Source organism: Schistocerca cancellata, chromosome 6 (genome assembly GCF_023864275.1).
Source record: "Schistocerca cancellata isolate TAMUIC-IGC-003103 chromosome 6, iqSchCanc2.1, whole genome shotgun sequence".
Taxonomy (NCBI): domain Eukaryota; kingdom Metazoa; phylum Arthropoda; class Insecta; order Orthoptera; family Acrididae; genus Schistocerca; species Schistocerca cancellata.
In genome coordinates, this window is record NC_064631.1 from 110783461 (window position 1) to 110798601 (window position 15141).

The 15141-nt window shown below is 38.1% G+C and overlaps 2 protein-coding genes across 2 annotated transcripts; both read right to left on the reverse strand.

Moving 5' to 3' along the window:
- Window positions 1–807: 807 nt before the first annotated feature.
- On the reverse strand, window positions 808–1467 carry LOC126191469 (rRNA N6-adenosine-methyltransferase METTL5). Its single transcript, XM_049932344.1, has one exon. It carries the CDS (start codon window positions 1465–1467, stop codon window positions 829–831), a length of 639 nt encoding a protein of 212 aa, XP_049788301.1. The 3' UTR covers window positions 808–828.
- Window positions 1346–15141, reverse strand: LOC126191470 (SOSS complex subunit C homolog). Its single transcript, XM_049932345.1, has 3 exons — window positions 14923–15141; window positions 1879–2000; window positions 1346–1635 (listed from the first exon to the last, which is right to left on the reverse strand). Exons 1-3 carry the CDS (start codon window positions 14951–14953, stop codon window positions 1483–1485), a joined length of 306 nt encoding a protein of 101 aa, XP_049788302.1. The 5' UTR covers window positions 14954–15141; the 3' UTR covers window positions 1346–1482.

Genomic DNA, 15141 nt, shown 5'->3' on the forward strand with positions numbered 1-15141 from the left:
CTGTCACAGATATCTTGTGAGATTTAAACTTAAGTGTTTCTATTATTATTATTTCACCAGCTTTATCATGGGTACGGTATATGGAACAGCAGATAAATTCAAACCATCATATGCAACTGCCTCTTACACAGCATGTCACAATTTTATATTACTGAGTGGGTTACAAATTCCCAACATGCTTGAAAATAACAATGTGTCAAAATTGCAATAAATAATGTTTTAAACAGCTTAAAGTGGAATGATATCGTTTACAAATTATGTCACTGAATTGGTGATTTTATGTTTATGTCACAATCTACTGATATTTTACTAATGCTTGGAATGCAATAATATAATAACTACTTTGTTAATGAAGTAGAAAAATAATTAAAAACAATCAATCTAATGGCTGGCTTCTCACCACTAGGGGCATTAACCAGTTATCTAAGGGTAACAATTTTCACAGCAGTGCATGTAACGACTGGATATGGTGGACTGGTCGTACAACGAATGTCACTTCATGTAAACAATGAACAAATGTCACATTAAAGCAGTTTTAGTCGTAGGATAAATACTGAGGTACACACTCAAAGGAAATGTGGTCCACCATGATAAAAACCGAACACTGCCTCCTGCTAAAATTATTACAAAATTGTAATTGTATGTACAGCCACACATTTTGCAATGCTGCAGTAAGTGAAAACTGTAGGGGAAGGAAAAACAAACACACACACACACACACACACACACAGACAGTTATTAGGAGCATATCAATATAGGACATAAGGAATTACATGGTTTAAAATTACTGTTGCCATAAAACAAAAGTATTTACATACATTATTTATTTTATGATAAAAATGAAAATCTAATGAAATCAACATCGATGTCAACACAACTCTTTTTGTGAAATTTATATGAAGCTGGTAAATTGAAACGCAGCTCTGCTAGAACTTCAGCTTTCATGTTCCAGTTTGAGGCTTTATTTAGGATGTATTCTCTTGTTGAGGTTTTATGAAGAGAATAAACTGCCTCACTGGCTAATTTCACAGCCACTTCAAGAAACTTAACATCTACACCTTGATTGTGTTTTGTACCAAATGGTGGATTCATGACAACAACATCAAACACTTTGTCAAAACATACCGACAACCCATTAGTCACATCACACTGCACTACATCAACATTTGTAAGTTCAAGTTCTGATATGTTTTGCGAAAAAATACTTAATGCATCAGTATCTATCTCAAATCCCACACACTGTGCTGCATCAAGCATTGCAGCACCTGCCGAAAGAACACCACACCCACAGCCCAAATCTGCTACCAACTTCCCTGCTATGTCTCCATAACAAGACTGCATTGTATATAGCATACGGCTGCTGATGTGTGGAGAGGTTGCATATTGCTCTAGCCACACCTTTGGTTTTTCAAAAATGTCAATATCTTGAAGCCAAGATTCAAGTTCTTTTAATTTCAAGCACGCCATTTTACAATAGTTTATCTACTTGTGAAAGCGAGGAAGCACCGGTAGTATAAGGTTGCCAAATAGTGAATCCTGAGTAATAAAGAAACCAAATGACATGGAATTGGCTTGCTGCATAGCAACTCTCTGTGATGGAGAAAGCATATGGGCTTCAGCCGACATCGACGATGGCTAGAACAGAAAGAAAAGTTATCAGAGCTCAAGAATGTGAAGATCAAATATTTTTTAGCTAGCAAGTTTCTCAGGAAACTAGTGGCTCTTAACTTTTACTATAAGTTTGCATTACATATTTTAATTCTGCATCCATCAAACAGCAAAAGTGTTAATCCATTTCTGTCTTCACAATACACTAAGAATAATTCCAGCCATTACAGTACAGTACTGTGTATTTTAAGTTAGATGTTTATTACTAACATTTGTTACTCCGACAGGCAGAGCACTGATTGAAGAGGAGTTAAGAGTAGGCGCCACACCTTGCTTCAAAAGCATCTGTTTCTTTAATTGGATTTCTTCAAGTATCTTCCTGCTTGCAAGATCTAAAAACATAGAAGTACAAATTATTTTGATCATTATCAATGTTGAATAATGAACAAATTTCATACAGTATTAACTGTCATGTGAAACTGGATTGGACTGATGGGTTAAGGGACCAAAATACTGGAAGAGTAACGTACCATAACCATTGGGAGGCAGAAAATAACCTCGCTGAAAATAAATGGAGATCCACTGGGCTTGACAAATGGGGCTAGGCACACCTTCCACATCCAAACAGTGAACACCCCTATCATTTTAAAAGACTGGTAAAATAGCTAAATCACCCCACTTGGGTGCCAGCAAAATTCAGTGTCCGACTTTCAGATACGCAACATTGTCTGACAAAATGTAAAACAAATTTCTACTGGATGTCACTTGTTAAATTTGCAGATAATGAGCCCACTGGCTTCATAGTTCGCCTTATTGCAGTAAGGTGGGACAGCTTATTAAAATCATACAAATGGGTCATTCTATTGTTGTGGACGTGGCATCAGCACAGATTCTAGATTCCGAGTGGGACATTCTGTATGAAGGCATCCATGCAAATGTAGGATCCTTTACAGTACATAGGCTAGTTTGCTGATGTTTGCTACAGCATACCACTCACTATGCCATGGCACTGGTATGTAATGGAATACGGTCACCCTAAGCCAGGGCTGGTACCTTTATTTCCCAGGCGTCGTCTTTGGTGCTCTCCTTGACAAAATCATACGTGATAACATGTTCAGGTATTTCAACATGACTGAGGGTGCAGGGAGAAATGATTGGCCTTCTGGTGTTTTGGGGCTCAGAAAGGTCTTGAGCGAACAGTATAAATGGGTGTCATGGATAACAGTAACTTACAGCTTGTAAACTTCTCAAAGAGCCAGTCAAAAATTACGAAAGTTAAATGTGAGCAGCTGCTGATATACTGCAAAGCTGGCATAATGGCTACTAGTTCTGCATCAAAGACACTACATTCCTGATAGCGAGTGCTATTCACTGCTGCCTGTGTGTGTCACGGCATCGACATTTTGGCCATCAATACAATGACAACCCTCAGTGTAGATAATTTATTAACTGTTTTTCACATAATAGCTGAGGAAAAATATAGGACTTTAATAATAAATTAATGTCATTACTAGGTCTGATAATGATGTTGTGAAACATAAATAGCATTTAAATGAGTGAGAAAGATATTGGGAGTAAAACTGGCTCTCCCAATGAGAAAAGAATGGCACAGTTTTCATAATTTCTTCCAACACCCACCTTATTAGTGCTGGACTGACAACCACAAACTGTAACAGGCACTACAGAAACACAAGAGATAAGCAGTTGGATTCACAGTTATTGAGCATTAGTGTCCTGTGGACAAAAGATTATAAAATACAAACAAAGGCAAAAATCTCATAAAATTGCTTGTAGTTTCCAAACAGCAATGACGCTTACCCTTGTATATATTTCAGTAATACATTGTTAGGCCTACATGTTATTTTTCAACACACTGCCCATAGCTTTCTTTCATCTACATCTATACTCCGCGAGCCACCTTACGGTGTGTGGCGGAGGGTACTTATTGTACCACTATCTGATCCCCCCTTCCCTGTTCCATTCACGAATTGTGCGTGGGAAGAACGACTGCTTGTAAGTCTCCGTATTTGCTCTAATTTCTCGGATCTTTTCGTTGTGATCATTACGCGAGATATATGTTGGCGGTAGTAATATGTTGCCCATCTCTTCCCGGAATGTGCTCTCTCGTAATTTCGATAATAAACCTCTCCGTATTGCGTAACGCCTTTCTTGAAGTGTCCGCCACTGGAGCTTGTTCAGCATCTCCGTAACGCTCTCGCGCTGACTACATGTCCCCATGACGAATCGCGCTGCTTTTCGCTGGATCATGTCTATCTCTTCTATTAATCCAACCTGGTAAGGGTCCCATACTGATGAGCAATACTCAAGAATCGGACGAACAAGCATTTTGTAAGCTACTTCTTTCGTCGATGAGTCACATTTTCTTAGAATTCTTCCTATGAATCTCAACCTGGCGCCTGCTTTTCCCACTATTTGTTTTATGTGATCATTCCACTTCAGATCGCTCCGGATAGTAACTCCTAAGTATTTTACGGTCGTTACCGCTTCCAATGATTTACCACCTATGGCATAATCGTACTGGAATGGATTTCTGCCCCTATGTATGCGCATTATATTACATTTATCTACGTTTAGGGAAAGCTGCCAGCTGTCGCACCATGCATTAATCCTCTGCAGGTCTTCCTGGAGTACGTACGAGTCTTCTGATGTTGCTACTTTCTTGTAGACAACCGTGTCATCTGCAAATAGCCTCACGGAGCTGTTCAAATGCTCTTAGATTGATTATGGTGATTGGCTGCATTCCCTCATTTTCTGTTGTTTCATCCTAGAATTTCCAGTATAGTAGCATCAACATTTTTTGTTCTTGTAATTAAGCAGTTCTGTAAGTTTGCACAAAACCTATTTCCAGCTTGCATCCTTTCACTCATACTCTCATATTATCATCATCACTGAACGAAAGTACTGAAGCATGCAACACCTTTCAGAGACTTGTTAGCAGTCATAGCCATATGACATTAAAACCTACGAAATTAACATTATTATATACTTTGCCTTTCATTACAGTTAGTCCAAATGGTGTTCCATTTGTTTTCATTACTTCAGGCAGGGGTTACCTTCATAGGCTCAGATGTCATTGAATTTAGCACATGTTAAAATTCAGGAGCAAGTAAGAAACACACATTTTTTTGTTTTCTCCAAAAAAATTCCTGCCCTGAGATACAGGCCTCCAAAGATGACACTGCGAACACCATTTTGGAGATGCAAATTTCAGAATTTTTTTTAAAGATAATTGCTTTATGATTACAATGGATACTCTGTTTGGACTTATATGTCAAAGTTCTTTTACTGTCATCTTTTATTTTTTTTTTATTTACAGCATTTTTTTTCGAAAATGCCAGTTCAAAGTTAGATTTTCTTCTGTTGATTAGCACCTTTTAGTACTATATTCTATGTGAAGGAGAGCTTCCAGGACAGGTTTTATTTTTTTTTTCCATTTTCAAGGGTAATTTATGTCTTTACTAAAGTTGTTTCTTGATAATTTCCTTGTTACAATGTTTATTTCTGTTGTCTTTGTTGTAGTTATTTCTTTTCACTTTCATTGTTGCAGTTATTTCTTACACTTTGTTGTAGTTTCTTGCCAGTGTCTTTGTTGTGGTTGTTCATTGCAGGTTTCTGTATTCTAGTTGTTCAGTGCTAATTTGCTTCCTGAAGAGGCTTATAAGAAATCTGAGACCATCCAGTGAGTTCCGTGTTTTTGTGAGGAATTTGCCAGTTGACACAGTTGCAGCTTGTTCTGTGAAAAGGACTGTTTGAAATGTTTTCTGACAGGGGCCACAGGAGAGTGAAGTGTGCTGACTATCTGAATATCCATAAAAGAGTTATATATATATATATATAAGACTGTTGGGTTGGGAAGAAGTGAAGATGTTTCCAGTGACTATTTTTTGTGTTCTAAATCTTTTGACTGAATAACAATGATAGTATGTTAACATGGTGAAGCCTCCCATGTTGCAGATGAAGATTTTGCACCAATAGAGGAGAATTAAATAACCTGAATCAGTCAACTGCAGAGGTAGGTGTTAGTCCTGTTAAGGAACCGTGGTCAGTGAAGTCGAGTCATAAGCTCTAAACATCAAGAAAACAAAGAAATTACTAAAACTATGGTTGAATACACTACGGCAAAGCTGACCACACTCTTCAAAGTAGGAATTCCATCTTCAGAAGAAAATGAACCAAAGCACTCTTACACCTCTTGCCAGCAGTTTTTCCACCAAATGTAAATTCAGATGTTTAATACTGTGCAACCTACTGTAAAAATGTGCAAGTTTTAACTAATATTCCAGAGACATTTTCAAAGAAAACAATTTTGAATCACATTCCATCAGTATCAAAGTACACGGTAGACAAATCAAGAAATGTGAGGCCTTTAAAAGGAGTCTTTGGAACACCAGATCCTTATTATGGTCATCTTGTACGAGCATACCAAGTTCAAATAGTGCAGTCACTTTATCTGGAAGATAAATAGTACTGTTCTCACCAGAGTGCCAACAAAAAAGGCACTAAACTGTAACAGTTGAAGGTCAAAAAGTTGTGAAAGTGAGGAGGTACATGACTCGCAGTATTAAAGAAACTTTTGCAGTTAATAAGAGCAAATATACAACTTCACATATTGGAAGATCAACATTTTATGCACTATGACCTAAGCAGGTAGTTGTTCCACACCCACCTAGAGATGTCTGTTTATGTTTTTACTGCACAAATTTTGAACTTTGTGTGGTAACTTTGAAGAACTTACTGGAGCACTTGACATACAACACCTTGGTTGGGCGTGTTAAGTCATTAGCAGTCTGTGATTTAAAGCAAGTGACTTGTTTGTTTCAAGAATGTGGTGACTGCCCTGGAAAGGGAGGACTGTCTTTACAGACACTTGGCCTGGAAGACATAGCAGATAACTCTGCAGACATTACATATGCAACATGGGAGAAAAATAAACTAATTAAGAAAACAAACTTGCCTTTGACAATTTCACTGATGAACTTGGTAAATGGTCAGTGAAAGCACTAACACACCAGCATTTGAAGAAATTGCAACAACACATTGCAGAAGTTAAAGGGTGTGTACAGGCTGAAGAACTAGCCTATGTTTAGTGCTTCACTGTGAATTTGCTGAGAACTAGTCTGTAATTCTCCCACAAGAAGTACAAGCCTATCATTGGAGTAATGACCAGGTTTCAGTTTTTACAGGACTGACGTATTTTCAAAACAAGACTACAAGTGTTGCAGTTATAAGTGATGACACAGGACGTGACTCAGCACATGCTTTGCTAGCAATGCACAAAATTCAACAGCAAACAGGAGCAGGGAAGATTATCATTATTTATGATGGTGCTCCCAGTCATTTTAAAAATCATTCCAGCTGTTTGAATTGAGTAAGTTGCTTGTGCCAACTGACTGGGTATACAGTGCTACTGGTCACAGGAAGGGGCCTTGTGATAGTGTAGAAGGCCTGCTGAAGAACCATGCTACAAAACAATCTTTCCAGACCAAATACAGCTGTACTTCAGAATGCTGAGAATTTTTTTGAGAGTCTTGAAATCTTACACATCCACAGCCCTCACTCTTTTGTCCAAAGAGGAAATCGAATTCCGTGAGCAGAAAAAAGAAGAATGGTCCAACCAAACTACTCCTGTGAAAGGAATTCAGAAGGCACATTTTTGGATTCAAAGTGATGGTCAAACTCATATTTTGAGCAAGAAAGAAGAAATTTCGTTCGTTCCGCCAAACACCTCAGTAACAGCAGGATAATATTCAGATTCACAACCTGCGAAGGGGGTATTTGTGGGGTGTGTGTATGATGGTGATTGGTGGATTGCAGAGATTACAGACACCAGTTGTGAGTTAAATGAAATTGTAGTGAACTTAGACCAGCTGCTGGATATAAGTTTCCAGTTGAAAGACAGCAATAACACCATCAGTGCTCACTTCCTGTTCACAATGTTTCGAAGATTGTAAGTGCTCCAGTTCCTATTGGTTCAACAGGAAGGTATCACTCTATATCAAAGGAAGATACTGAAGCAATGCAACACACTTTTAGTTCATTGACTGGCTAATTTCAGTACAAAACAGAGTGCACAGAAGTTGTATACATTGAAACTTTTAAGTCTTTGGACCTTTCACACACATCTCGGAACCATTTAAAATGCTTGAAAAATGAGTCTCTTCCTCATCTTTCAAAACTAAAATCATATTAAATAAGGCTAGGTTTTGATTTTTATGAGCCTGTTATGTGATACTGTGGTAATAAAACAGGTTTTATGTATGGCAAAAATTTCAATTGTTTATAAAGCCTGATCAACCAAAATATGAAAGCTCTCCTTTTCAGGGAATGTAGAACTATAGGCCTATGGTACTAATCAACAGAAAAAAAAAAAAAAAAAATATGGACTGGCATTTCTGAAAAAATTCCATAAATTATAAAAAGTTCAGAATGCTATTGTAAAAGAACTTTGACAGATAAGTCCAAATGGAGGATTTCTTTGTAATCATAAAGCAAGTACCTTTCAAATAACAAAAAACCAATAATATATGTAGAACTGTTTCAGATATGGCATTATAAAATTTTTTCAAAATTCGCATCTTCAAAATCGTATGCACAGCATCATCTTTGGAGGGCTGAATCTCTGAGCAGAATTTTTTTTGGAGAAAGCAAAAAAGTGTTCCTTATTTAGTCCTTCATTTTAACGTAAGCTAAATTCAATAACATCCGAGACTATGAAGGTAAGATTTTTTCGTACCCTGCCTGAATTGAAACTAACTATGCCTTAATTTTTCCATATGTGCACTTCTATTTCTTGCAAAAATTTCAATATCTTCATATGCACATATCTGTATGGATTTTATCGTAATTTAGTCTGTGGTTTATGTTAAACAGAATTCTATTTCATCGTAGCAATAAAATTATGTGGTAAAGGGACAAGAACTGTGGAGAACTGGTACAGGGAATGATTAATGTCATTTATATAGGAGGGTATGATATGGGTAATATGCTGAAGGCGTTTGTCTACATGAGTAGAGATTCTCTCAATGGGGGTACACTGACCGGATACAATGGGCATGCTGGGTGGTTGGTTTTATGGACTTTAGAAAGCATGTAGAAGGTAGGAGCACAGGAAGAGGGGGAGTTCTGCATAGAGCCTAATAATTTGAGGAAAGACTCAATATCCTGTTGGATTTGGGTCACTGTGGCAGGATTTGTAGGTGGAGCAATCTAACAACTGGTGGAGTCCCTCTGTCAGTTGATCCCTGCAGGTCAAAACTATACTGGTTGATCCTTTGTCAGCAAGTAGGGTTAAGTTTTCATGTGGTGGATTATGATTCTTTCTGCAGATGTAAGGTTGGTTTCCATGTTAAGGGATTTGAAAAATGATGGTGAGGCAAGGTTTGGGATTAATAAATTCTTCAATGTTCATAGGGGCAAGTTGAAGGGCAGTGGGATGCATCATGGTTGACTGAAGGAGTGAACTGAGTCAGGCAGGGCTCAACATTGGCATTAGGTTGAGTGACACAGTTTTCATCAAAAAAGTGTTTCCACAGTATGGATTGAGAAGGGGAGAAAGTGTTTAACAATTCCAGTGTGACTGACTTTGAGAATGTGGCAAAAGACAAGGCACCTGGAAAGGACCAATACTTCTGTGGGACTAAATGGTTTTTAGAGCAAACGTTCACAACAGTGTTTAGGGTCTGTTTAGTTTGGATTCTGTATGGCGGTGTAAGGGAGCTTGTGAGAGAGTGGTAAACAGCATAGGTCTGTGAGGCAGGGTTGTCGGCTATGAGGGGATATGAAGGAAGTTTTGAGGCTGTTGTAGCAGTGGTGGATAGTGGTTTCAGTGAGAGACACGAGATGCAGTAATTTGGGACTGCAGAGAAGGAGAATTTTATGGACGGAGAGGAGGCATTGGAAGGGTTTTGGGCCCAATTTGCACGGTTTTGTGGAACAAGGTTAACGAGAGCTATGGACTGCAAAATTTGGACAAATAGAGGTCATTATGAAAAGTGGTTGCAGCCAGAGATGCTTAATCTGATTGGGGGTGCGAGGAAGAGATTCCATGAGCTCGACAACAACTTAGGAACAGTGTGTGGGGTTGGGTTCTGCCTATGAATAAGGAAACTTTTCTGTTTTGGTTCAGATGGAAGGAACAAGGATCCATACTGGAGAATAAAAGAAGTGTAAAAACAAAAATTACATAAAAATGAATGGGGACAAGCTCAAAAACACGCGGGGAAAAACACAAAAAGGACAGGACAGATGAAGTATGGGTGGGAAAAAAAAAAAACCTGAGGGAGTAAGGCCAATAGGGAAACGTGAAAACAAATAATGCTACAGATCACTGTCACCAGGAGAGCTCTCCAATTGCTGTTTACAATCACCAAGTAATTGAGTCTGTCATTTGTAAATTGTTTTCTTAATGCTCCAAGTGACAAAACTGATCCAAGACACCTCTAATTGGTTGAAAATCACATTTTCATGGATATTTTTGTACTCTTTACCCTTTTTCCACTTATATACAAATGATATTTTATGTTGTATTCAAACGACAGGACTCTTACGAGCCAACTTTTCTCTTTTTTTATGCCTAGACAGAGTTTTATGATATTTTGGTGTATGTTTTCTTTCCCATGTCTCAGTTACGAGTTCATGTAGTATTAGTTAGTTTTATAAGTTCAAATACTACTCTATCTTTCACCTGGTGCACAATAGTTTATCAATCTACATGCTTTTCTAGAACTGAAATCTGGTATAGGAAAACTTTCTTGTTATCCTATCATTTATTTATTCCTCTGTGTCAGAAATATTTGTGTCCAGGTTGGAATATCAACAACTATGAATTAATTAACGCAGTTTCTACACTAAAACCTGGAAGATACTAGCTTAAAAGTGCTGGAATATGGAGTATTACAGTGTCTTGGTTTGTTCTGAATACACAATATCAAAAGATACAAGGGTTGCTGTTGTGGTCTTCTGTCCAAAGACTGGTTTGATGCAGCTATTCATGCTACTCTATCCTGTGGAAGCCTCTTCATCTCCATCCAACTACTGCACCTTAAATCCTTCTGAATCTGCTTACTGTATTCATGTGTCAAGTCTCCCTCTATGATTTTTAGCCCCCCCCCCCCCCCTCCAATACACTTCCATTCAATATTTAATTGGTGATCCCCTGATATCTCAGAATGTGTCCTATCAACTGATTCCATCTTCTAGTCACGCTGTGCCACAAATTTCTTCCCTCTCCAGTTCTATTCAGTACCTCCTCATTAGTTAGGTGCTCTACCCAACTAATCTTCAGCTGCTTCTGTAGCACCACATCTCAAACTTCTATTCTCTTGTCTACACTGTACTATCCGTGTTTCACTTACATATTTGGCGACAGTCCTCACAAATACTTTCAGAAAGACTTTTCTTGCAAATGCTAATGTACACTCTACTATAGTCATCATCAGTTATTTTAATGTCCATATAGCAAAACTAATGTGCTACTTGAAGTATCTCATTTCCCAATCTAATCCCCTCAGCATCACCTGATTCAATTTGACTACAGTCCATTTTCCTTGATTTTCTTCTGCTGATATACATTTTATATCCACCTTTCAAGACACTGTCTATTCCACCCAACTGCTGTTCAAAGTCCTTTGCTGTCAATGACAGAATTACATTATTGGCAAACCTGAAAGTTTTTATTTGTTCTCCCTGAACATTAATTCCTTCTCCAAATTTTACTTTGGTTTCCTCAATGTACACACTGAATAACATTGGGGACAGGCTACAACCCTGTCTCACTCCCTTCTCAATTATTGTTTCCTTTCCACGCCCCTCGACTCCTAACTGCAGTCTTGTTTCTGCACAAATTATAAATAGCCTTTCGCTCCCTGTATTTTACCATCTTCAGAATTTCAAAGTGTTAAACACCAGTCAATATTGTCAAATGCTTTCTCTACATCTACAAATGCTATAAACTTAGGTTTAGCTTTCCATAACCTATCACCTAAGATAAGTCATAGGGTCAGTAATGCTTCGCATGTTCCTACATTTCTCTGAAATCCAAACAGATCTTTCCATAGGTTGGCTTCTACCTGTTTTTCTGTAAAGAATTTGTGCAACTGTGACTTATCAAACTGATAGTTTGGTAATACTTACACCTATTAGCACCTGCTTTCTTTGGAATTGGAATTACTAAACTCTTGTTTGAAGTCTGAGGGTGTTTCCCGTATCATATCTTACACTCCAGATGGAAGAGTTGGCATGGCTGGCTCCCCCACGCCGTCAGTAGTTCTAATGGAATGCCATCTATTCCTGGGGCCTTGTTTTATTTAGGTCTTTCAGTGCTCTATCAAATTCTACTTGTAGTATCATGTCTCCCATCTCCTCTTCACCTATGTCCTCTTCCATTTCGATAATATTGCCTGCGAGTTCATCTACCTTGTACAGACCCTCTATACACTTCTTCCAGCTTTCTCCTTTTCATTCTTTGCTTAGGACTTGTTTTCAGTCCAAGCTCTTGATATTCATACAGGTGGTTCTCTTTTATACAAATATCTCTTCATTTTTGTATAGGTGCCATTAATCTAACCTTAGTGATGTATGTTTCTACGTCACTTACATGTGTCCACTGGCCATTCCTGCTTAGCCATTTTGCACTTACTGTCCATCTAATTTTTTAGACATTTGTATTCCTTTTGCTGCTTCATTTGCTGCATTTTTATATTTTCACCTTTCATCAATTAAACATCTCCTGTGTCATCCAAGGATTTTGACAAGGCCTTTTCTTTTTACCTATTTGGTCCTCTGCTGCCTTCACTATTTCATTTCTTAAAGGTACCCATTCATCTTCTACTGTTTTCCTTTTCCCTGTTCTAGCCTGTAGTTGCCCAATGCTCCCTCTTAAACTAATAACGTTGGAAAACAGATTGCTACTTACCGTAAAGAAGACACCTTACATTGCAGATAGGCACAATTAAAAGACACATTCATAAAGCTTTCGGTCATGGCCTTCAACTGCAACATGTGTGCTTGCCAGTGTATATGGATGGTGTAAATTTCCTTTTGCTGAAGAACGCTGTGGCCAAAAGCTTTATTCAAGTGTCTCAATTGTGCCTTTCCGCAACATGATGTGTCTTCTTTACAGTAATTAGCAATCTATCTTTTCCTACACTGATGATAGTCACAACAACACTAGTCCTTTTAAGTTATCAAGGTCCCCTCTGCTAAATATCCTCCTATTTTGCAATTTCTTTAGTTTTAACCTACAGTTCATAACCAATAAATTGTGGTCAGAGTCCACATCTGCCCCTGGAAATGTCTTACAACTTCAAAGTTGGTTCCAAAATCTGACTTACCATTATATAATCAATATGAAATCTTCCAATGGCTCCAGGTATCTTTCACATTTACAGCCTTCTGTCATGATTCTTAAACCAAGTGCCAGCGACGATTAAATTGTTCCTACTCTATACATAATTCTACCTGGCAGCTTACTCTTTCATTCCTTTCCCCTATTTTACATTCGCCTACTGTTTTTCCTTCTCTTCCTTTTCCTACCGTCAAATTAGAGTCCTCCCATCACATCATATACATTTCTTTCCTCTCTTCATCATCTGCAGAGGTAGTTGGCACATAAACTTTTGCTGTTGTGATAGGTGCAGGCTTTGTGTCCCTCTTGGCTATGATATTGTTTTCACTAAGTTGTTTCTCAGTAGCTTACCCATGTTACTATTTCGTTATTCATTATTAAACCTACTCCTGCATTACCCCTATTTGATTTTATATTTACAACCTGAATTCATCTAACCAGAAGTCCCATTCCTCCTGCCATCTAACTTCACTAATTCCTACAATATGTAACTTCAGCTTACACATTTCTGTTTTTAATTTTTCTAACCTATCAGCCCAATTAAGGGATCTAACATTCCACGCTCCGATACATATGCCAGCCCCCCCCCCCCCCCCAACAATGACATCCTCCTGATTAGTCCTGCCCTAAGATCTGAATGGGGGACTACTTTACCTCTGGACTATTTTACCCTTAAGGATGCCACTATCAGAAGAGCTGCATGCCCTGAGGAATAATTATGGCTATAGATTCCCCTTGCTTTCAGCCGTTTGCAGTACCAGCACAGCAAGGCCATTTTGGTTGATGTTATAAGGCTAGATCATTCAATCATGCAGACTGTTGCTCCTGCAACAACTGAAAAGGCTGCATCCCCTCGTCAGGAACCACACATTTGTCTGGCCTATCAACAGATAAGCCTCCTATGTGGCTGCACCTATGGTATGGCTACCTGTAAGCCTACTGCACACGCACACAAGCAACCCAACCAACAGCAACATCCAACGTTCATCGTTCATGGGGGGGGGGGGGGGGGGGGGAGGGGGTGAGATATAATTTTAAATGTATCATTGACATTACTCTTAACTGCTTAAATATCAATATGATCAGTTATCAATATGATCTGCACACATTAGTTCCATTACCATGGCCAGCAGCACTAAAATATCAAGATACACCTAATATCAATTATATCTTATCCCATTATAAAGTGCCGAGGAAAATATACACGAACTATGGTTGTAAATGCTTATGATACAAGGAGTTACCCATGGTTGAACTGTACAGAATGGTCTATCCATACAAGAAAAACTCTTCCCAACACATACAACACTTCAAGCAAGTTTGAAACATTGCAAATATTAATTTTGAATCACTATTTTCTAATATGGACCTTTACCAATATGGCACACTGATTCTCACAAAGGAAATCCTATATTAACTAAGAATACAGTAATGTTTTGAGTGCTTTCTAAGCAAGCCCTACTACACTAGTAGCACAATCTGATAAACATTCCAACTACGGAGCTGATGGTAAAGATATTCTGTTCAAAAAGTCTCAATGGTGATACGGGGTGCCTAAGTGTTTCCTCAGACTTCACCGATTGTTGCAGTCACTAAGTTATGATTACATTTGGTTAATTGAAAATGGAATTAATTTCTCACTTTTGAGGTGGGATGATTCCATAACGTATCTAATTCTACAGAGCAAATGTGTGATTGTTCAGTTATTTCATACGAGCACTCTGCTTTTGTTTGGTAATTAACATTTCTTTCCTATTTACCAACATTAAAGTTCCTAATGCTCATAAACTAATGTAGGTTAGAAGAAAGCATCAGTCCACTTTTACACTGTTCTAACACATTTTTCATCCTCTTACAAATAAAAAAAAAAAAAAAAATCTATCCGCCCATTATTAAAATTATGAGTTACGTTCAACTGGCATTTATTGACATCCTGATATCTGCATTACCTTGTCGAGGATTTATTTGCTGGAACGACATGTCTACGTTACACAATAATTGCACTACGCATCTCACGCGCTGAATTTCCACTCTGAACAGTGTAATATATGACTGGATGTCCTGTGTAGTGTGTAATGTATGTAAGGTAAATACTGCACAGAGAATACTCAAATATGACCTGTGGTACCAAAGATGCACTGCATTTTCGCGGACATACAATTTGAAAT